The sequence below is a fragment of the Petaurus breviceps genome, unplaced genomic scaffold (genome assembly GCF_028583685.1).
Source record: "Petaurus breviceps papuanus isolate PSGF00001 unplaced genomic scaffold, PetGlider_PUasm1.0 454, whole genome shotgun sequence".
NCBI classification, from domain to species: Eukaryota; Metazoa; Chordata; class Mammalia; order Diprotodontia; family Petauridae; genus Petaurus; species Petaurus breviceps.
Window position 1 is genome coordinate 2,546,130 of NW_027186342.1, and position 23,992 is coordinate 2,570,121.

Genomic DNA, 23,992 nt, shown 5'->3' on the forward strand with positions numbered 1-23,992 from the left:
AGAGAGAGAGAGAGAGAGAGAGAGAGAGAGAGAGAGAGAGAGAGAAATAGGGGGGTGAGAGGGCAGAAGGAAGAGAGGGGAGTAAGGGATAGAGCCAAATGAATCCCCCACCTGCGGCCTCAGTTTCGACTCCACCAGAGGCAATGCTACGCTTCTCCCCCACCCCCGCCCCCAGACTTGAGGGTTAATATTCCTCTCAAGAGAAATGCCCCATATGCTTATAAAGGAAGGGATATATTTCTCCATTTCTGGGGTCTTTGTATGTCGGTCAAATCAATGTCTCTTTCTTGGCTTGGAGATGTGTCTGCATTTGATACCTAAAGCCATCATAGACACATTAACTTGGACATCCGTGTCCAGATAAAAATGTGCCTTTCTAGAGAGAGTTCTGTATATGTGGTTGTGTATTTAAAGATCGTCCTCTGGGTATATAGTCAGAAATTATTTTACATACTTCCTCACCACAGCTTTAAATGCATGTTGATGGATCTTTCACTAGGGACTAGATATTTCTCTTTACTATACCTGAGTGTATATTATAGCTCTTTCTATAGTGGTGGGTGTACAACTGGGTGCATATTTGTACATCTCATTAAATCCAAACCCATACTGATTTGCTAGTGTATGGGTTGTGTATACAAATGAATTTGTTGGTGTGTATTTATTAACCTCCCTCTATAAACTTGAATGCATATTCAGTAATGCAGAAAACTGGTATTTATAGATGTGTATTTTGTTATATAACTGTTTGGTTTCAAATATTGTTCTTAATTATGCCTCTACTTACTTGGCCTCCTTCATAGTATGACTGCATACTTCTGTATTTAAATTTATTTAGAAATGGTTCCTAACTAAGCATAGATGCCTATTTTGGGGTGGTGGTGGTGATGATCTCTTTTCTCCTTCTCCATTTTGGTTTCTGCAATGAAGGGGGGGGGAGAAGAATAGGAGAAGCATTTCTTCTGGAGCATTTACTTATTATACTAAATTGATTGCTCCCTGGCCACTCCTAAGTGTGACCTAACCTAGTCTTTGCATTCCTGACCTACAAAGCCCAGCTTTGGGCTGGAGCGTAAATGAGAGGAGGGGAATGGTTCCCTCAGGTTGCCAGGTCCTGTGGACTCTCCCAGACACTTTACAATTCCTTCTAATCCCCTTGCTCATCCTTGGTCTGATCTCTCATCTCACCCAATTGCCCTCTGACTCTACTCATTGGAGCCTCTCACCGTATCTGCCTTTTTCTAAAAAGAAGGAATGGTATGAGGGAAAATCCTTAGATGTTAGTAAAATGGTAGCAGCCTAAGCATTTCTCCTCCCCTCCCCTCTCTTCTCGGGTTGTACCCAAAACTAGTTTGGACTCCTCCTGGGTATGCAGTGGGGGTACCTTTCTTTTCTTGTTGCCTCTTGATCTCAGTATATGGAGAAGAGGTTCAAGGTGTCCGTTAACCTACACGGTTTTCATTGGGGGACCAAAAAAGGGTGCAACGTCTCCTCTTTGGGGCTTTCAATGCTCCCTTCCTCCTGCCCAATTATGAAAGGTACCCAGAGCCCAATTAAACACCCTCCCCGCCCCAGCTCCCAGCAGCCCCGCTCTTATCGGCCTGAATTGATGCTCCAGCCGGCTCCTGTATATCATTTCCAACATTTCTTCTGTCCAACTCCTCGGTTCCTTTGGCTTCCGCGGGTTTGACTAATGATCGCTACACATGCCAACGTCTTCTGAATTCTAATAACCAAGAGCCAGCGAATTCTTATTTACCCTGCCACATTTCTGCTCTGGGAAGGGGGACTGGAGTTGGGGGATTCAGTCTGGGGGGCGGGAAAGGGGGACAAGCTTGTAACTACGTGAAGTTTCGCTGAAGTTCCTCTAGCCAAAAAAAAAAACCAGGCGCCCCACCCCCACCCCCCAGGGCTCGGGAGAAGAGCCTCATAAAAATACCAATAATAGTAACTAATGGCTGCGGTGTTGGAAGGGATCAGAGAATGAAAAGGACGTGAGGGAATAAGCGAGAAGCTTTTATTAGGTGTAAACAGATGAGAAATTAAACTGGAAAAATACGCCAATGGCCGATCAAATAGTTTGTCTGTAGGACGAAAGATAGAAAGTCAGTTCGGGAAAAGGTTATCTCCTCTCCTTATTTGTACTCTTTCCCACCCTCCAAAATAATACGGTTCGATTCCACCTTGGGTTTCTCCCCTCGGACTGGATAGATTTAGTGACTTGAGGTATTTGGTTCTGCTGGGGGACTCTAGTTAACTGGGGGGGGGGAGGGGGCCGCAGTGAAAAAAAGTTCTCTACTCGGTTTTACTGAGCAGGTATGGGTTCACCTTGAAGAGGTGTGCGGAGACATACGGGGGAGAAAATGAAACGCAGATTATCGTCTTTCTGTGTTTGCACCCACTCTTCAATGTTCAAGTTAGGACTGTATTTCTTAACACCCAAACCTTGCCATTATCCATAGATATGGGGAGGGCACATCTATTGGGAAGGGGTTTTATCTTCTCTGCAGAGTTGTGTGTTTGCATTTGTGCCTGCAGAGGTCATAACTGGAGACCTTTTTACTCGTGACCCAACTCCAGCGTGTGCTAATGTACAGCTGAACTGTATAGAACATAAGGGTAAACAATGTGTAGAAAAATAACATACTTATGACATTACAGAAGAAGAAGCCATAGAGAGGTTTCTATATGAATGTGTCTATCTCCTCTCTATTCGTATATGTGTCTAAAAATCAGAATGGATCTCTATACACAAAAATACATAAAACGTGTGTATCTCTATGTCTAATACAGACACAAATAGAAGTGTCTATATTTGCATATATTTCTGGATGACAGGATAATATAATATAAAACACAGTTATAGTCAAACCGGGAACGGAGTAGAGGGGTACTGTAATAGGAACACAATTTGGGATAACATAAGATGCCCAAAGAAAAGACAGAAGAAGGATTTTTTTTGGACGCTAGAACAAGAGGGAATAATTCGTGTAGAGGACAGAGAATCGTATTGAACAGCGAAAACAGTATAGTGTGGAAATAGGAGTGATATTAAGTAAATTAGATGATTGAGAGCAGAGACGAAAATACTAAAGGGAAGTGGGGAAATCTGAACAGTCAGAGACAGACTAGACTAAAAAAATGTTAACATGAAGAATTGATCCCTTTCTTCACACAGGAGCGAATCCCCAGTGTACTTCTGGCTAGGGCTTTTTCTGTTCCCAGGGGAGGAAGTTTTCGGGTTCAGAAAACGAGTGGGAGAGTAAAAGCAGATTTGAATTCTCTAGCTTGCAGGGTGAGAGGTGCGCACAGCCCAGGCAGAGACAGAAACAGGGGAGCGAGAGGGATTTCTATCAAGTTGATTAACCGATCACTATTGATTCATTTCCCCGCCTGGCTGGAGAAGACATAGGATGTCTTTTCTCAGAAGTCCGGCTTGCTTCAGGCCTTGGTCTCTACCACTCCTATCCCTTCCCCCTCGTTTTTTTGTTTTTGTTTTTGTTTGGTTCTACCGGGCCTGAGTCTCGGGATCTGGGGTACTGATCCCCGGAGACTACTGAGGGGAGATTGGTTTGTCATTGAGAGAACCTATCTATGGTCTAAGTCCAGCTGGAGCAAACCTCATCTGGAGGTACTGGGTAGGGTTTGGAGTCTTAGGTCCCATGGAGAAAGTGCCTAAGATCTGTCTATCTGTCCTCTTTCTGGAGAATGGGAAATATAGGCATTGGTAGTGACTGGGATTAGCTTGGGGTGGTTAAGGGGGTTATGAAGAATATGATGAGATTTTTTAAAGGGGACCCTAAGGCTTGGGGAGCTGGCCTAGAAGATTTGTTTGCTTTCCTTTGGCAAGAAAGGAAAAAAAAATCACTGCTTGAAAAAGAGAAAAATGTTAAGGGAAAAACAGGGTGCTCTGATCTGCCGATAGAAAAATGCTATTATTGATATTATTACCTTTTATAATAACGTTGATAGAGACGTAAGTTGGTGAGGCCCTGGGTCATCTGTGAGGGAGAGAGACCTGGAGAGAGCTTATAGTGCAGAGTCTCTAATACATTATCCTTTCTCCAGCTATATTTCTGCAGGGAGCCAAGGACTTTACCCACCAATTCTTCTATTTTTTTTTAATTTTAGGGGAAACTAAAGGACCTCCTTTTCCCTAAGGGAAACCTTATGGAAAAACCAGATCCTCTCCCCGGACCCCATTCATTTCTCTAGGTCCCCTCTGCATAAGTCTTATTGATCCTACTAAATTTCACCTTTTCCTGGGCTTTAAGGTTTCCCCAGGAGAATGCAGTGATGGCTAAGGAGAAACAAAATCCAACAAATGGGTGACCCCCAGCCAATTCCCAGTCAGCAAGTCACTGGAAGGAGTCGTTTTGGCACTGAGGCCTTGAAAAGAAGCCGGTTTCCCTCCCTTCTAACGCGTCCTTTAAAACACTCCCCACCCCCAGAACCAGTGCCTTTCTCCCCATCAGAAGGGGGACCAAAGCTGAGTCTGCTTTGCAGCTTCTGACACATTTAATGTCTCAGAAAAGAGTCATCATCGAGCTCGCTACATTTTTCTGCCTAGCTGCAAAAGCCAGCAAAGGTTAGGAGCGCCTGCACCAAGCTGTTCGAAAAGCCAGGCTTTTTCTCAGGCCTTTAAAAGACAACAGCACAGCCACCGCCACCCTTTAAAAAGCAAAAGTCTTTCCCATTCCAAGAACGAAAGTTCCGGTTACAGACCTCCAGTAGCTTCAGCTTCCTCCTTCCAAGTGTCGGAGATTGTAAAAGTAAGAATGAAATTAAAAAAAAAAGTGAAGGGGGGGGGGGTCACGGACAAAGGCCAAGGTAAATTTTGGGATGGAAATCGGTAAGCCCGACCGGGGGGGGGGGGGAGTGGGGGGAGGGAAGGAGACCAAAACCCAAACTAACAATTTCTCCAGCATAAAAATGAAACATCAAATTCGTTAGCCCAGGGCCTTCATTTTTCCCCTTCCACATTATAACTAGTTATTGAACTCACTGGAAGATCTAAAGGCCATTTGTGAAGAGACAAATTTCAATGGAGTTTCCCCATCAATAACTCTATGGCAGTGACCTATTGGAACAAGTCAAACAACCGAGGTGAAATGCGGGTCACTCTGTCTAACCAATATTAAAATGCGTCCACTTTTTAAAAAGCCACTTTAAACGAGATTTGAAGAAAATTGAATTCCAGGGAAAGGAAGGGGAAGGGGGGGGGGGAGCCAGAAGAGGACCTTGTCCATGATCTCCGAACAAACAAGAGAAATTCATCTTTAATATTTTAAAAGAGGGGAAATGAACGGGTCCATAATTGGTTTTTTTGAGACTATAGGCGATTGTGGGGGGTGGGGAAGGTTGAGCATTTTCTAGTGACACGTCCGGGTTATTAAAATCATTTTAGACCAATTCATTACTTTTACTGACAAGAGATTTAAGAAAAAATCAATTAAGCATTTGCATATTCCTTTGCATACATTAGTCCTGTCTGCCAGGCGTCATAAAGGAACAAAACCAGAAGGGGACCTCGATTCAGTTTGGAGCTTTCAAGTTGTTGGGGGGGGGGGGGGAAGAAATTAAAATGGAATTAATTACTTGTCATCTAGAAGTCAACTTATTTGGAAAGGAAAAAGAGGGAGGGCTGTGGAAGTCTCTTTTCTTTCAAAAAAATCCTGCAGTTTGTGGAGTGGGGGAGGGGACGACCATGATCTTCTCTCCCATTCTTTCCCTCCAACCAAAAAAACAACAAAAAAATTTCTTCAAATCCAAATCGAAATCCAACCCCCCCCTCACACACACACACACTTTTTTCCCTTGGAAAAGCAGAGAGTGGGGGGAGTCTAAGGGTTGAGATTTTTTAAAGCATCACAAAGTCTCGAGAGCTACTTATGTTCTCGGGCCGCAGATTGTTAATGGGAGGGGTGAGCGAATATAGGTTATCCAACGGTCAATATGGTAATGCCGGACACAATAACGCCACACACACAATGAACACTTATTTTTCTTCAGTACTGTCAGAAGGGAAGCGCTTTGTATTGAAACATGTTTCCGAAAAGAGAAACCAAATCTAGAGGTAGAGAAAGGCGACAGGAGATGGGGGTTGGGGGTTATACAGATTGTAAATGCAGGGGAAAATGCAGCAAACATAAAAATAAAAGTAGGAAATAGCAGGATGTGTGCATGTAGGGCTGTGGTGAGAGATGGCTGGTTAGGATAAGGCAAGGGGGAGGAGAATGATCCTAGCTGGCCATGGGGGTGGGAAGGGGGGGAATACAAAAGGATTGAGGAGGTTAGGATAGAAGTGTTTTTCACACGCCATGGAAGCCCCAATGGCTCCTCTATGCAAACAGGAAATCTATGGAAGGGAACAAGTTGGGATATGTAGAATATTCCATAGGTGAAATGCGTATGGCCATTAGAGGTGAAGGGCATATGTATGTGTTTGTTCGCAAATAGCTTTCAAACTGGAGAGAAAGTGGGTCTATTTAAATATATATACACAGAGTCCTATTGATGTCCAAGTGTGTGAGTATAAGCCCATAGATCCCTCTTCACATCCAAAAATTCAATGAGATGTGCAAATATGGTATTAAATCCCTGTGTGTATACATCTTTATGGTGCACATGCTGGCATTTAGCATTATGTTTGTGACTATATTGTTAGCTAACCAGGTAGTTAATATTAGCTAAATGCAGAGTTAAATTCAGTCCCCAGCCCTGTGTTCAGGATAGTCCCTGCAATACAAACTTACCTGAACAAACAGAAGGATTTACGGGTATGCATCTGTGTGGTCCTTCATGCAGATAATCAATTGAGTTTATTGGAGGCTAGTCTTTGGAAACAGGAAGAAAAGTGTGAGGAGTTTGGAGGTCAGAGGGCTGGGGCCGGAAAGGAAGAGTGATAGCGATCCCTAACAAACATCTAGGTAGATGAGTCCCCTAATATAGGATAAAAGCCATTCCTTCTGACATATACATATCTCTTATCTGCATTTGTGAAGGAGTTTCCACACCATGAAACTCCCCTAATGGGTGAAATCACAGGTGAAGGGGAAAATAGATACACACACACATACATGTACCTAAGTGTATAGATATACACTTATTATAGACACATTATTCTGGATACATATAATCTATACATGCAAAAGACATATATGTGTGTGTATGTTTGTATGCATTTATGTATCCAGAAGACTGACAAAGACCAGAAAGGAAGACTCCACCAGCATCAGGCCTAGAAAGGAAATTCTGAATATTTGGGGAGAACCTCACCTTCATTGCTCCTTCAGTCCCACTTGATATCTTTCTGACTTTGGATCCCAGCGGAGAAAGATGACTTTCAGTCCACGATTAGCCATTGATTCTCTCCCATAGCCTGAACTTACACTGCTTACCTCCTCCTTCCCAAACCGCTGGGTCTATCTAGAGCTAGGATCTTCCTTTCCCCAATTAACCTATGCTACCTCCCTGCTCAGACATAGGCAGCTCAAACAAGCCTCCTGCTCCCTTCCACCAGAACCCCCAACTACTTTTCAACCAAGTTTGGAAACTCAGGCTCTAATTTCCCTGAATGGATTATTCAATGTTCCAGGGGATTCAAACATTCCACCCCAATTCCATTGAGGGTGTGTGTGTATGCACAAGAAGGGTGCTTTCTCTCCCCTTCAGGAAGAAGGAATGTGCCCCTTTCCAGGCAGTGTGTGTATACACACACTCACTCACATCCAAGCAAAACCCCAACTCCTCTTCTAAAGTATGAACAGCCTTCCGACTGAAGAATACAGATTCAGTCGTGGTGGGGCAGTTTAGTAGCGATAGATTGCAAAACTTGAAGTCACAGACCAGACTAAGAAGAAATAAAAAGAGGAAAGAGGGAGTGGGTAACACTTTAAAGAAGGAATTCTTGGTTCCTAAAAAGAGCAGAACAGGGGATGGCTGCATTTCAGAAATCTAAATTGGTTTCTTCTTATTCTCCCCTCCTCCTCCCCCTTTCTCTCTTTTCCTCAATCCCTTAATGAGAGGGAGGGGGCTTAATTTGGGGGAGAGGAGACCTTTCGACCTCCCCCCACCCAAAGAGGGATGAGCTCTGAGTCTCCCTGCTCTAGCCTCTTCCTCTCTCTCAGCTCCTCTCTTCCCTTTCTCCTTCCCATTCCCTTAATTGCAGATGTTCTAATTAAACCCTCAAATAGTTGTTATGCTGTTTTAAAAGGTACTAATTCAAGTGTCAACCAGGCCGGGAGGGGAGGGGAGGCAGCGGTAGTGGCAGTGGCAGCGCAGGGTGGCGAATTAAAGGTAGATTGACTAATCACGGCGGCGATCATAATAATAAAATCAGAGGGGGAAAAAAATCACATTATGACTTTTCGTGGAAAGAAGGGCGCAGGCAGCGGCCGCCAGCAGCACGCCTACTCCGACACAAAGAGGCTCGGCGATTCCCCTAGACTGATTTATGACGTTTTACAGCCCTATAAAAGCTGCAGCGACGAGGCAAACGCTCCTACCACCGCTGGCAGATTTAGTCTAATAAATAAAACATAAACAGTTAACTTTATGTGTCACTTTTATTGTTATCAAGTAAAATATAGCTGGGCCCGGCAAGCTATGATTTTAAACTATAATTGTTATCAAGTACAACAAGGGGACCCGGCTCCCTCTCTTCCTCTCTCCTCTCCTCTCCCTTCCACTGTACCCCCCCCTACTCCCCCCCCCACATCCCACCAAACTATGACTTATCCAGGGGCAGTTAATTGGAATCGATGTCCTGAAATGCCTTCTTCAGCTCTGGCCAGGATGTTTTGTATTGGGCCTTACATTTCCCCCACCTTGGTGAGATTTCCACTTATCTCCCCCTTCCTCCTTCTGACAGCCATCGGGGTAGTCTAATTTGGGGGGAATAGGGATGGATAGGGACATCACTAGAAGTCTACTGAGGTCCTTCTCCTATTTCCCAATACTCCTCTCCCTTCTCTCTTCCCCCTTATCCCCTCCCCACAGGCCCAGCTGAGTCAGAACCTAGTCTTGGAAAAGCAGAATCTTCACCTGTCTCCTGTTTTCCAATACACACTAGCCAAAGGACCCCATGTCTATACTCCCCCCTCCCCCCCAAAAAAACCAAAACTCTGATTGCTAGGAGGACTGGGGGAAGTTTTGCACTTATGACTTAGCCTTAAGCCAAGGGTGTTCTGGGATGAATGTGTAAGTATGTTTACACATGTGTACCATAAATATTGCCTCCTACCTAAAAATCAGGTATACACATACACTTATACATACAATGGGCCCTGGCAAGCCTTCTATCACAAAACTTACTTATCTCCACTTATAGAAATATCCTACATCTACTTGTGTAGTAGCTATAGTCATAGGTCAGCTATAGAGATATGGTCAATATTGATAGAGTTCTATAAATGTTATCAGTTTTTTTCCTCCCAAAATCCCAGATGCAGTCCTTTTAGATGATTTTCCAGAGTTGGAAAGCCAAGGTACGTAGGACACTGGAAAAGTCCCAACAGTGAAAATGTAAAGGAGAAACTCTGATTCTGGGGGGAGGTGGAGGGGAGAGGCTGTGAGAATGGGGAATCGAAGAGGAAGAGTTCTGAATTCTGCCTTTTTCCAAAGACATAGCATCTCTCTCCAACCAAGTTAAGGGCATCCAGACCTTCAGGCATGACAGTCATTTGCATACAGCCAGCTCTACCTGCCAGGTAAAATTCTTTACCTCACCTTCTCTCCCAACAATCGGAGGGGAAGCTTGGGGGGGGGGGGGGGGGTGGTTTGGGTGAGTGTGTCTAAGTGGGGCAGAGAAGGGCATGGGTTCTGGTCTTCTTAGACTTGTGGTACACCAGTGTCTTGCTGAGCCTGGTGCCCTCTCCCACCCAACCTCTGCTCCAACTTCACACTCTTCACTGCTTCTCGACCTAGACAGACTGAGACATACAACCATTAATGGGTTCATTCGGAAAAAAATACATACAATCAAGGAGACACAATACGACTGGGATTTGGGGCTCTCTGACTCAACCTTCCATCGCCCCAAATCAGATTCTACTTCTGAATGGGACTTGGTTGGGGGGTACCCTTGCCTTCTTGGGCTGGGGAAACCAAACTGACTGAGGGGTTGAAGGAGGACACTCTAACTCCAGCCAGTCTGGGTCTAGTCTCCCCCTCACGAAGCCCCCCACTCACCCCCACACCACCACCACAAGGAAAAAAATTGGATACATTTTGAATAAAGCGATTCTGTTCCTTATCCGGGGACTAGGTTGCTTGGCGTGATTGGCCGGCGGAGTCACATGGTGAAAGTAACTTTACAGGGTCGCTAGCTAGTAGGAGGGCTTTATGGAGCAGAAAAACGACAAAGCGAGAAAAATTATTTTCCACTCCAGAAATTAATGATCATGAGCTCCTATTTGATGGACTCTAACTACATCGATCCGAAATTTCCTCCATGCGAGGAATATTCGCAAAATAGCTACATCCCTGAGCATAGTCCGGAATATTACGGCCGGACCAGGGAATCAGGATTTCAGCATCACCATCAAGAGCTGTACCCACCACCACCTCCACGGTCTAGCTATCCCGAGCGCCAATATAGCTGTACCAGTCTCCAGGGACCGGGCAATCCGAGAGGCCACGGGCCGGCTCAGGCGGGGCACCATCACCCCGAGAAATCGCAGCCGCTCTGCGAGCCAGCTCCTCTCTCCGGCTCCTCCACTTCCCCCTCCCCAGCCCCGCCAGCCTGCAGCCAGCCAGCCCCAGACCATCCCTCCAGCGCCGCATCCAAGCAGCCCATAGTGTATCCATGGATGAAAAAAATCCACGTTAGCACGGGTAGGCAACTTTGCTTTTTTGCTCTCCTCCTCCCTCCCCTCTTCCTCTACACTTCTCACCCTCCCCAGTCCCCCTCCGGCTCCCGTCCTCCTTTCTCTCCTTCCCCCTCTCTCTCTCCAGGAGCGTCTCTGGGTTAGCACAATTGAACTGGATTTACGAGCGAGAATGGGTAATTACATCCCCCATAAATTTTATGGCTTAGCTACTCTGGGCAGTCCGAGCCATGTGCTAGGATCTGTTATGTATGTGAGAAAACTCTGCTCGCTTTCTAAGGGCGCATAAATAATTCAGTGGCGTTACAATGAGGATTCCCCTCTTATTAGACTACAAAGTCTTTCAGCGTGCCTCAATTTAGTTCGATGACTTTATTATTTTCCCCCTCCTGCTCCTCCGAGCTGAGAAGGGTGTGGGGGTTGGGGGTCAGGAAAGCCTGCTGCCTCTGAACCCCCTATCTGCTTTTCCCCTCCCCCTCCCCTCCCCCTAGTGAACCCCAATTATAATGGAGGGGAACCCAAGCGTTCGAGGACAGCCTACACCCGCCAGCAGGTCCTGGAATTAGAAAAAGAGTTTCATTACAACCGCTACCTGACCCGGAGGAGAAGGATCGAGATCGCCCACTCGCTGTGTCTCTCCGAGCGGCAGATCAAAATTTGGTTCCAAAACCGTCGGATGAAATGGAAGAAGGACCACCGACTCCCCAACACCAAAGTCAGATCCGCCCCACCAGCCGGAGCGGCGCCCAGCGCCCTGCCCGCAACCACCCCCGGCCCTACTGAAGACCATTCCCAAAGCTCAACACCACAGGAGCAGCGAGCAGAGGACATTACCAGGTTATAAAACATAAATCACACCCCCTTCGCCCCCGTACCCACTCCCCCACCCCCCACACACAAATTGACTCTTATTTATAGAATCTAATATATATATATATATATTTTGGTTCTTTCTTCTCTTCCTCCCACCTCTTGTCCTTTGATTCCAAACAGAAACAACAGATACATGGAAACAAGCCCCCCCCCCCTTCTCTCCCTTCCACTGTTAAGGACCCTTTTAAGCATGTGATGTTGTCTTAGCATGGTACCTGCGGGGCTTTTTTTAGGCCGTTTGGGGGTTTTATTTATTTTTTAAGAAAAAAAAAGCAGCAAAAAAAAAAAAAAGATATACATTGCAAGGTGCGATGGTCCAGTTCTGGTTAATTTTCAGGGGGAAAGAGGGAAGGAAAAGGAAAGAGACATCTTTAGGCCAATTCTTCTGTTTCTTCTTTTCCTTTTTTCCCTCTTAGGCCTTTTGCATTGAAAAATGCATCAGGGGAGGTGAGGGAGGGGGAAGTCATTTTAAGGAGAACAAAGCTATGAAGTTCTTTTGTATCATTGTTGGGGGGGTGGGAGGAGAAGGGGGGGGAAGGCAGCAGACAAAGCTAAATGCATCTCGGGAGCCTCTCCTAGCTGTCCAGTTTGAGGAGCCAAAAGAATATCAAAAAGAACTTTCAGTTCTGAGATGGAAACTCCAGACCTTAGGTAGATTTTTCACCCCCCTTGTGATCATTGTGGTTTTTGGACTGAATTTACTTGGTTATTGTAAATCTTGCAATAAAGAATTTTAGTGTTGATGTGAAGTGCCCCGTGATCAATAATAAACCAGTGAATGTGAATTAGTTTTACTTAATGTCTGATGGTTTCTTTTTTATTCCCCCTCTTCTCCTGTGGACTTGGGCTGCTGCTGGTAAAAATCTCACCTTCTCCTTAGTTGCTTGCTAAGTTTACTCTAAGCAAACACATGAATCTTAACTCTCAACTCCAGTTTTCCAAGTGTCCTTAGAAGGACCAGTAGAGGAAAGGAAGTCTGTGTGTGTGTGTGTGTGTGTGTGTGAGTGTGTGTGTGTGTGTATGTGTGATGGCTCAACTAGGTTTATGTGGGACATTAGGGTTGATTTCTCTTTTCACCTCTCCTCAATCTGAGTTTTCAGAGAGGAAGGCTTCTTCTGGGAGTGGAGACAGTAGAGTTGGGAGACAGGGGGTGTTTTTATTTCCAGGTAGCAAGTGTCTCACCACTTAGTCCCTCTCCCCACCCCCTCTCCTTGCCTTAGAGCAGAGCTTGTTTTGAGATAAGCAGACATGGACTGGGGTAGTGTCTTCAGTCTTTTGCTTTGTTTTGTTTTAAAATGGGACCTATAACTTTGTTAGAACAGAGAGCTCGAAGTGAAGGGCTCCTAACAATGCAGATATAGTCTGAGAGAGTTGTCTGGGGACAAGTGACTTACCCAGATTCTCACAGTTATGTATCTGGGGCATGTATCTAAACTCAGTATGGATCTAAACTCAGGTCTTTCTGAATCTAAAGCATTCTAGATCTCATGCAATTCTGCCTCCCATCTGTCATCTTATAGGGCTGTTTTGTGATTGAGGGGGCATAAAGGAGATGTGCCCCCAACCAATCCGACATCTGAAAAGTCATTTTAAAAAAGCTAAATGGACACTTTACTCACTTTTTCTGTTTGTTTAGACTAAGAATGGAGAGGGAAGTAAAGGCCAAGGGTAGGCCTCAAAGCCTTGTGTTGGGAGATAATGGAGATGTTTTATTATTTTTTTTCCCTAACTCCAGTCATAGACAAGTCAGGTGTGGGGCAAAGGCACAGGGAGAAAAAGATCCTATACCCCCTTTCTCCCCCATCCCAATCTAGGCCATGGTAGACTTGGAGGAGAAAAGTAAGTTTATAATTTTGTTGTTTATAATAAAATTGGAAATTCAAGAAGAAATGTACAAAAATAAATAAACACTCTCTCCCCTCCCCATTATCTGGCTAATTAGAGCCAATAATTTTAGTGTTGTAGAGCAGGCCCAAGCAACTTCCATGCAGAAATTTTGTTTGCTTATTGGAAGAACAGTATCTGCATTCACTTGATTGTTGTAACAGTTATCTTCCTCAAAACTCACAGACCTTTCCTTGCCAGGAAGTGTGTCCAAATTTCAGGACATTAAAGGATTTTAGAAGCTGTACTCTTTTTAAAAGGGAAAGAGAAGAACTGTTCTGGGTTTGGCTTACATCAAAATCTTGTTCTTCTGTACCAGATCTTTGGATGAAAGGTGACAGGACCAGAAAAAGGCCTCCCTGAATAGAGAAGTCAAGTTGTAGAGGAATATGTATGTGGTTCTCTCTCTCTCTCTCTCTCTCTCTCTCATCCACTTTGCTGGTAGGGTGGTTACTGAGATGTCGGTTGGTCAGAATGGTCCTGCAGGCCTCTTTTCTCCACCCTTGATCATACTCTAGAGATAGTCAAACTGCGTCTTTCATCCAACTCCAGTAGTGCAGGCCAATAATCATCCTAAGTTATTTTTATGTAATCAAGTGAATTAACAACCAAATCACAGCTGAAGCCTCCATCGTCTCAGGGCAATTGCTTTAGGGTCAGGAGGGGATAAGATTTACATGTTCCACAGGGGTAGGCAAGAAAAGTTGTGAAGAGTGTATGTGAAGAGTGTCTTTTAAAGCTTACAATAAAACTAATGTGAAAAGTATGAGGATATGGATGGAAGGGATAGAGAAATAGTGCCCCTAAATCTATCCAGGAATCTATTATTCTTTGGGGGATTTTTTCTTTTTCTGAAAGTTGTAGAAAGAACATTTTTTTAAAAACCCCACAATTCTGATTTCTGGTTTCGGTAGAACTTCTAAGATTGTTTCAGCACAAGGACCTCAGTTTCAAATGGGAAAAAATTAGGGTCAAAATAGGGACAGAACTGGGGACATTTATTTTTATTTCTTTCACTCCCCCTATCTCTGTTTCTTCCTTCTCTTTCTTTTCTCTCTGTTTGAATCAGAGGAGAAACATCATAGATTATAATAATAAACATTGTTACTACTAATAATAATATCAATTATTTGAAATTTATTATGCCCGAGGTAGCTTTGGTCTCTGGCTCTGTCTTTTACTAGTTTGTCTGTCTTCTCCTTATTGCCAAAATTTCCCCTTTGCCTTGGACATGATCACCAGGAATCGGGGAGAGACTGCCCTGAAGGAATCAGGAATGGGGCTCAGAGCCCCAAGCCTGGCTTTTCCTCCCCACCAACGGGACTCTTTCATTCTGGTTGCCTTCCCGGTGAAGAGGAAAGGAGGGGTTTTTTATTGAAGTTGGGTGGAGAAGAGGGGAAAGGGATGGGGGAGAATGCAACTCAGGTTCACGGAGAGGACACATTTTCTCTGCCATCGCTTTTATATTCCACAGCTGCCCTGACCTCTCCCCCCTTCTCTGACCCTCTGGGCTCTGTACCATGTACTATCCCCGGGTCTTGAAGCTTTTGTAAGGTTGTGGATTTTTTTCCCCCATAGTAATGGGGTGGGGTGGGGTGGGGGGAGAGCCTAGTCGAGCTGAATGCATGTTATTGCATTGTGTCTCTCTCGAATGGCTAAATAAAAAAGATGTGGTTGAAGCGGCGACCAATCCGTCCAAGGTCCTTCTCCAAGAGCCTGGCGATCCCCAACAGGTCAAAAATTCGCCTGACATGTAAGTAGTTAGCATTTAGATTTGTTTGAGGGTGGGATGGGGTCAATATAAATATCTATCTATCTATCTACATTTTTTCCTCCAAATTTCATCTGTACTCCAAGGAAAGAGGGGGATAAAGAGGGAAGAAGAGAAATGAGGGAGTAGAGAAAGAGTCTGTTCAATGTGGTAGAATAGTTCGAGCAGCATTCCCCCTCCCCAGTTACAGAGAAAAAGGACGTTTCTCTGATGTCAAAAGTCTTCAGGAAAATGTTGAGAGAGGAAGAGGGATAGAAAGACAGAAAGGAGAAGCCTGACTGCTTCTCTCCGGATGCCTCTGGTCCTCTTTATAAGGAGTTCCCTACCAAGTTTCCATCTTCTTCAGTTTGGGCCAGCCTCCTTCAGAGAGGTTGATGAGCACAGAGGTTAGATAGAAAGTCTTCCATTCCTTGAGAGAAAAGAGGAGGGCAGGGGTGAGGCCAGATGGGAGCTGGGGGCCACTCATTCCAGGTGTTCATTGCTTTCATTTGCCTCCTTTGGATTAAGGGAGAACTGAATTTTTTGGCTTGAGTATGGTTTAGTGAGAAGGCGCTGTGGTCCTGAAGTCGCAAGAGGAGAGGGAGTGATGCTGGTTTAAGAGGAATCCAGTTCTTACGTCCACCCCCACCCCTAAACCCAATTGCCTTTTCTGTCTTATTCAAGGGAAACCATACATCCTGTCTCCCCAGTCTACCTTTCTCAGGTATTTCCTGATCTTGCAGCAGCTCCCTTCCCCCTTGCATCCATCCCACACCTTGAAGAGAGGTTAACTTTAATTAAAAACTGCTTCTCCCCACTCAGACTGGGTAATAGAGCTAGGAGACAACCCCCAATCTCCATGTACGTACACCACCCCTAACCACCAGAGCTGGAGGGGATATTTGTTAACACTCTGAATGTCATTATCCACAGATACAATTTTATGAACTTCCTAATCTGTCGTCTTGATTTATCTGGATGGGCAGGGGCCCAAACTAAACATTTGGGGTCTGGTGAAAGAGGGGGATTTCTTGCCAAAAAATTCTCCTATTAGAATTAGTCCCACTTGGGTCTATTTCTACATCCCTTTTCTCCCATTCATGCCCTGCCTTTTTTTTTTTCTTTTCTATTTTTCATCCCTGGTGCAGGCCCAGGTCCCTGGATGCCTTGGTCTCCCATTACTTTCGAGGAATAAAAAAGAGGGAAAGATGCTTGTAGCAGAAGACCAAAAGGGGATTCTCTACCTCTTATTCACATACACTCTGGTTTCTTTCTCTAAATAAACCTCCATTCTCTCTGACCCATTTTTGCTTCGGGTTGCCGTGGGAAGGCAAAGTCAAAATCCTTACTTCGTTTCCAGTCTTCTCCCACCACAGGAATCTTCTTCTTGGTTCGTTCTTCCCCTTCCCCAATTTCCAGGCTGCTGGTTCCCTTAATTATTTCAATATCCCCAGTGAGTCGACCAGTAAGCAGTTTGTTTCTAAGTCTTTTGATCCGGGTTTTCCTCCTCTCTTCTCCCAAGCCAGCTCTAAGTTTTCCAGAAAACAGACAGAACACTGAAAAACACCTCCCCTTCTGTGTCTTGTCAGCTCCCAACCCATTTCAATATCTCCTGTGTCAGGGTATCATGATTTCATCTTGATCTTTTCTGGCCCTCGATGGTGGTCCAGAAAGTTGATGGGTCAGAAAGAAGGGAGATGAGGCAGTAAAATTCCTTTTAAAGGCATGTGGAAAGTGCATTGTAGGGCACTGCAAAGAGGTTATAAGGTCAGATAGAAACATGGGGAATAATCTTAATTTCCAGTCGAGGTTAGAAAATGCTCATGGTTAGGAAGAACCTTCTTTGGTCTGTCCAACCTGAAGTGAAGACCTAAACTAGTAGGATCAAGGGGGGGAAATGGTATGCAACTCCGTCACTACTCTGGCCTTCTGTTTATGCTCTCTTTGTCACAGGGTGGGGAGAGGGGGTTTTGTTTACAGTGGTAGAAATCTGAAAACCGCACCTGTAGGAGGCAGGTCCCCTTCTTTCTTGGTTCTTTCCAAATGGTCTCTGCCTTCTTGGGGAACCTTGGGAGAAAAAAATATGACAGGACGTGGTCTCTTCCAATGAAATTAACATAGCATCATCTCTCTTAGGAGTATTCCACATTTTACAGGATTGGAGTTTAAGGGGCCCAGGACTCAGGAGGAAGCCTGAGGATCCCCCAAATGCTCTAAGATGGGCCCCCTTAAGTTTCCCAGGCTCCTTCTCCCAAGTTTCTGGGGAACCTACCTTCCATTCCAGTGTCTGCTGGGAGGGCTGCCTTTGCATTCTTCTGGGTCACGACCCCAGCTTCGGACAGCAGGACAATAGCGGGTTGAGCAGGGGCAGCTGAGGTGGGTGAGCGGGAACAGGCTCCTAAAGCAGGTTCACCGAGTGGTGAATTCCATTGCTTGTGAACCTACAGCATTCGGCCCTGGGGCCGAGCCTTCTGGAGCTCCCTTTGCTTTTCTCTGATGCTTAAAAAGTGCTACCCCCATGCTGTTCGTTTTCTTCCCCAGGAAAAATGGAGTAGGCCTTTTATGTGCATCCTCCCCCATCCACATATCGGGATTTGTTTTCCTTACATACATAAAGAATGACCATCAGAGCTGCTGCTGTCAGAATGTCAGTTGGTCTCCCCTCCTAGAACAGTCTCGGCTGCAGATTGTCGTTATCACTGGACCCCCTTGACCATAGGTTATGTATGCCTAATATAAAGGGACTGAAGAAAGTGAGAGCCTGGGTAATCCAGGACACCAGATAAAGCATTTTCTTGATCTGGGAGATATTAGTCATAAAAGAGACTGAGACTGAATTATCCAGATAATTACCTCAACCCTTCTGAGTGGCCAAGGTTTTTGTCAGGAAAATGGGACTGAGACTAGAATTCTCTGTGGTTTTGAACAGCAAAACAACAACAAAAAACTAACCAAATCAAATGGGAAGCATGATAGATTTGTGTTGGGGGGAGGGGACCAACTTGGAAAGGGGTGGTGCCATTTAGTGGGGGCCTCCCCAAATATCCCTTCTCTTGGAAAGGGATTTTATTAAAGGGATCTCCCTTCTGCCCCGTCAGCCATCACCCATGCCAAAGTAATTGCTCCACCTTAATTCAATCCTTTGGCCTCTTTTCTAACTTGTGAATCAGACCAGCACAGCCTGGACGGAATTTGGTTGTTGACTTCCCAGTCAGTCTAAAGAGCCTGGTGTCTGGGCTGGAGAAAAAAAAAAATTAGGTGGGTCTGGAGAGTTAATGGACGAACAGTTGCATTTGGGGGACTGGAAAATTTGAGGAGACCTATAGAGTCTGGGCAGAGGGAAGGGGAAGGGATGACTGAGGACCTATTGGATTTGGGGAGGCAATACGGTTATGCCAGAGTTCTTGGATAGTAATCTCTTTCATTCCCTCCACCCTTTTCAGAGATAAGAGTTTCAGAAGGAAAATCATTTGAGGGAAGAGGAACAGGGCTTCCCAGGTACAGAACCAGGGACTCAGAGCTCAGGGTGCAAGTTGTGGGTCTCTAGGCCCAAGGAGAACACTGTGATTGGGTTTCAGCTTCCACTGCTTTTGTTGCAAGCTATTACCAGCAATTTAGGGGGGCGGGAAATGACAGTTCCCTGCTTCCGCTTGGTGTCTGCCAATCTGTCCATGTCTCACTGTTTCTCTCCATGTCTCCAGTATATTTCTTCTCTTTGAGTTCCCACCCCAATATTTTAAAACAATGCTTCTCAGCCTCCATCTTCTTCTCTCCTCAGGTTGGGAGAGCCCAGTACCCTCCATAAAAGCAGAGAATGAGGAGCCAAATGGCTTGGGCTTGTGGTGTGTGGAGAGAGAAGCTGGTCTGGCTGGCCACAGGGTCTACCGAGGTTCAAAGGTTCTCAGGCAGGAGTGAGGGGCCAGGGCCGCCCACAAAACACTTTACTGGGGGACTGGGGGAGCATCGTGCTTTCCTGGGGCAAACAACACTGTTTTATAGCCCTTTCAGCAGATGTTGAAGGAACCACTTTCTCCCGGGATGCCCCTTTATCTCTCAGGCTGCCCCAAGGCCCCAATCTCCTCTGCAGCTTTGTTCTCTCTCTCTTCCCCTCCTCCCCCTCCTCTTCCTCCGTTTGATCCTTCCTCTCCCCCCATCAAATTGTTTCTTTAGATCTTAAAGAATCTGCTCCTCCCTTCCCCTCCCCCACATCCCCTCATTCCACACCAAGATCGTAAGAGGGGCCCCCAAAATGGAAGAATATTGAGGGGGGGCTTCAGTGACCATAAATGCTGCCTTCCTTCCTGCCTCCTTCAAGCCCTGCAATTAGAGACCAAAGAAACATTCTACCTTGTCTTCATGAGAGCCCCTGATTCTGTAATTAAGATGGTTTTTAACCCCTCCCTTAAATTCCTGAGGAAATTAAAGCTGTGTAGACCAGGCCTCACCCCCAAGTATTTGGGACTCCTCTGTTCACAGATACTTAATTATTCACCTAATTCAAGCAAAAGCAATTTTAAAAGATGGTTAATATTTTTTTCCTGAATGATTCCAATAATTAGTCCAAATCTCTGTTCTTCTTTTGGAGTTCTGCAGTTTTGGGGTGTTAACTCCTATTTGAGTCTCTGTAGAGAAGACTAACACTCTACTTAACTTGGAGTGGAAAGCACTGGATTTGGAGGAGTACCTAGGGTCCACCTGGAATCTTCCCCCACCCTTGAAGTTTGGGGGTAGTCCCATGACTAGTCTGGGACTCAATGACCTCACCTGTAAAGTGATCATTTCTAAGTTTCCTTCTAACTCCACATGATTGATATGCCATCCCATTTCATCTACTACCTTCTGCCCCATCTTTTTGCTTTGAGATCCCTTTGAGGCAAATGAGGGGATAAGGAAGACATGCTCCCTATCATTACCCTAACTTTTCTCCCCAAACTGATCTTCACCTAAGAAAATCAAAGCATTTTAAATTAAATAGATGCTTTCCCCCACATTTGTGTAGTTCTACAATGGCTGAAGGTAGAGGAAGCATGTATAATGCTTGACTAATGTTGACAGCATAGGGCAGCTAGGTGGCGCACTAGATAGAACACTAGGCTTGGAATCAAGAAGACATATTCCTGAGTTCAAATCCAGCTTCAGACACTTACTAACTGTGTGACCTTGGGTGAATCACTTAAGCTGTTTGCCTCTGTTCTGAATCTATAAAATAAGCTGGAGAAGGAAATGGTGAACCCTCTAGTATCTTTGCCAAGAAAACCCCAAAACAGAGTCACAAAGCGTGAGATGATATTAAAAAATGAAAATGGGGGAGGCCAGGTGGCGAAGTGAGTAAGAGCGCCAGCCCTGACGTCGGGATACCTGGGATCGGTTCTGGCCTCAGATATTTGGCACCCACACAAAATAACTGGCCGTTTAACCTCGAGCAAGTTACTTAACCCCAATTGCTTTGAAAAAAAAAAACAAATGATAATCGTGACAGCAGCTTGTCTGCTACCATCCCAAACCAGTCAGGTCCTGTCTATGCAGCTAATCAGTTGAATCATTCAGTAAAAAGCATTTCAAATTGGAAGAATGGGAGAGGGGAGGTTCTTGCTGTAGTTCTAGTTCTGGTCTGGCTTTCACAGACTTTATAGGTATCTGTAATTTCAGTGAGCCTGATTGGATTGATTTGGATTGGTTTCAACCATCCCATGGAAATGGAATTTTCCTTCCAGTCTCAGTCTTTACCCTGGTGTCACCCCTTAGTGCCACCCTTCCCCCCTCCACAAATTGAGAACTGAGAAATTTTGAGAACTTATCATTATTTTTTTTCTCCCAGAACTAGTAGGAAATCCCCAGTCTTTGCCTTTCCCTCTCTCAAATCTGGTCCAATCATCTCTCCAGAGATTCTCAGGGATCCTTAAAGAGTAGACTGTTGACCACAAACCTTTGTTTAATACAGATGGTGATGGCATTTCCTATCGACTCAGTCTCCATAGCAATGAGAAAGGTAGCAAGTCTCCTCTGACTCAGTGTACATACACTGTCTTGCACTCCCTTCCCTACCTAGCCTCAGAGTCTGGCTTGCACTGGCCACTGGTGTGTTCTGGGGGAGCCCAGCCCAAGAAAGGAGTGGAGAAACATTGTACTTCACTATCATATCATTACAAACTCAACAGGAAAAGAGAGGAGAAAAGCTTCAAGTGAGTCTTTGATCTTTATCTAAGATCATGGTTCCTTGCCTATGTATATGCAAACTTATGTATATGTACACTTATACAGTACACAAACACATACACATGTGTTGTGTATGTATAACATACATTTGTACAAATACAAGTATGTGAACACATTTCTTCTATTTATATATTTGTATGCATTGTTGACATTCTTTTTGGAGGCAATAGTACTTATAATACATAAGAAATAATGTGGTTAATTGTGGGGAGGGGGAGAGAAGGGGAATCAGAGACAGATGCATGAAGAAGTTCTTTTTTCAGTGGCATCTATGAAGTTTCCTTTGACTTAACAGCTACTGTCCTTAGCATACTGCTGTGGCCATTTTCCTTCTGGGAGGGGTTCCAAACCTAGGGATCATGAACATGATTTAGCAAATACTATACGAGCTATATTTCAATATAATTGGTTTCCTTTGTAATGCTATGTATTTTATTTAATGCTTTTAAGAACATGATTCTGAGAAGGGCTCCTCCTTCACCACACTGACAAAGCGGTCCAGGACACAAAAAGGATTAAGAACCCTACGATTCTAGTCTTGATGCTGACCCATACACCTCACGGAGTCCTGGAGCCATAGTCTGAGCATATTTGACTACTTCTGATTCTGTTTCTAAGAGGAATCCACAAACTACCTTCTACCAGAGGCCTCATTTCTTTCTCATTCCACCACAAATCAAATGAACAAATATTTACAAGGCATTTAGTATTACCTTAGGTACTATCACTGTAGTCCTTAGAGGAAGGGGATCAATGCAGAGGACCTAACACCATTGCTGCTGCTGAATTGTTTCAATTGTATCCAACTGTTAGTGGCCCCGTTTGGAGTCTTCTTGGCAAAGATACCACAGTGGTCCACCATTTCCTTCTCCAGATCATTTTATAGATGAGGAACTGAGGCAAACAGGTTCACACAGCTAATAAGTGTCTGAAGCTGGATTTGAACTCAGGCTGACGCCAGGCCTGGTACCCCATATACCATACCCCGTACCTGCCCTCTAGACACCATTAACATATGGAATCAAGTAAACTTTGGTGATGGTTTTGTCCCATTCATCCTTACTCTTTCATGAGGTTCAGTGGTGGTAGTTTTTGCCAGTTGGTATTGCTTTGCTACTTGGAGCATTTCCCTTGTTTTTTTTTTTTTGAGGGCAATTGGGGTTAAGTGACTTGCCCAAGGTCACACAGCTACTAAGTGTTAAGTATCTGAGGCCAGATTTGAACACAGGTCCTCCTGACTCCAGGGCTGGTACTCTATTCACTGCACCACCTAGTTGCCCTGTCTACAGGAATTTTTTTAAATGATGCAACTTTGGGTCCACTGGGTGCTTACATATCTGTTGCTTTGACATATACAGAACTTCTGTATGACAGGAACTTCCACTAATTAATTGACTACATAATTAACTATTAATTTATTAGATCATTAATTTATTAATCTAGTAGTATTTTAAAGCAGGGGTCACATATATTGAAGTCTGTGAAATATGTATAAAGTTTTCGTGGCTATTCATGATCCAGTACAAAAAGCCCCAAAGTGGGAGTCAGGATGTTGGAGAATGGGTGGGAGAGGTAGGTGAGGGGCCTAGCACTTGTCCAGAACCTGACAGTGGCAGGTGTGTGACCTTCAGCAAGTCCTACAGCCTCTACAGGGGACTCTAGTTCCTTATCCATAGATTGGGGAGACAGACAGACAGATAGATAAGCAGACAAAGCATTTATTGAGTTCTTACTATGGACTCACAAAAACTGTAGGGCTGCTTAATTGACCAGGCCATTTAGGTAAGCAACCAGTTTGGCCCATCTTCCCAGTGATTTCCCCCTTCAGTAAACTGACCATATACATATATGTGTATGCATACACATGTACGTATATATAAATATAAATATATATGTATATATATAGAGAGAGAGGTATGGAGAAAGAGAGAGAGAAAATAGAGGGGGAGAGAAGTATGCACTTCCTAGGACTTACTATGTGCCAGACACTCTCCTAAATGTAGATACAAATCCAAGCAAGCAAGAAAATGCCTGCCCTCAAGGAGCTTACATTCTAATGGGAGAATACAACACATATCAAGGAGTTATAGAACAGAAGAGGGAAATAGTACACTAGCTGGTTTGGTGTGTTGTGGAGGCCTGATCCCAAGGGAGATAAGGCATGGCAGAACAAGGCACAGCAGGGGTGTAGCCCAAGATCCCGATGGTAGCAGATGAGGATGGTGGCAGGAGTGGGAGCAGCCTGATGTGGAGATGGCCTCATTTGGACTGGCTTCAATGCTTATTGGTGTATTGCTGCTTCATAGATATAATCAGCATCACTAGTACTTGGCCCTGTCTGTACCCTCTCTACTCCAGGCTTTATCCTGTTATCCCCTGACCCTCTCATCTTACAAGGTGTGACTCCCTAAGTTAGTCAGCCAGTATAAAAAGTTTTAAA

The 23,992-nt window shown here is 44.7% G+C and overlaps 2 protein-coding genes and 1 long non-coding RNA gene across 12 annotated transcripts in view; all 3 read left to right on the top strand.

Annotated features, from left to right (window-relative positions):
• The window catches only part of HOXC4 (homeobox C4), a 43,622-nt gene extending 31,788 nt beyond the window's left edge, over positions 1-11,834 (top strand). The window contains exons 2-5 of one of the 10 annotated variants that reach the window (XM_069101269.1): positions 9,447-9,488; positions 9,625-9,710; positions 10,392-10,836; positions 11,321-11,834. In XM_069101269.1, coding sequence (XP_068957370.1) covers positions 9,447-9,488; positions 9,625-9,710; positions 10,392-10,836; positions 11,321-11,673 — 926 coding nt within the window. In that variant the 3' untranslated portion in view covers positions 11,674-11,834. Of the gene's footprint in view, positions 1-9,405; positions 9,489-9,624; positions 9,711-9,927; positions 10,837-11,320 lie in introns of those variants that run through there. The other 9 variants (XM_069101272.1, XM_069101271.1, XM_069101279.1 and 6 more) reach the window with 9 other exon arrangements.
• The window catches only part of LOC138171669 (uncharacterized), a 201,875-nt gene that overhangs the window by 56,853 nt on the left and 121,030 nt on the right, over positions 1-23,992 (top strand). The gene's annotated exons all lie outside the window — the stretch shown is intronic.
• The window catches only part of HOXC5 (homeobox C5), an 85,711-nt gene that overhangs the window by 13,921 nt on the left and 47,798 nt on the right, over positions 1-23,992 (top strand). The gene's annotated exons all lie outside the window — the stretch shown is intronic.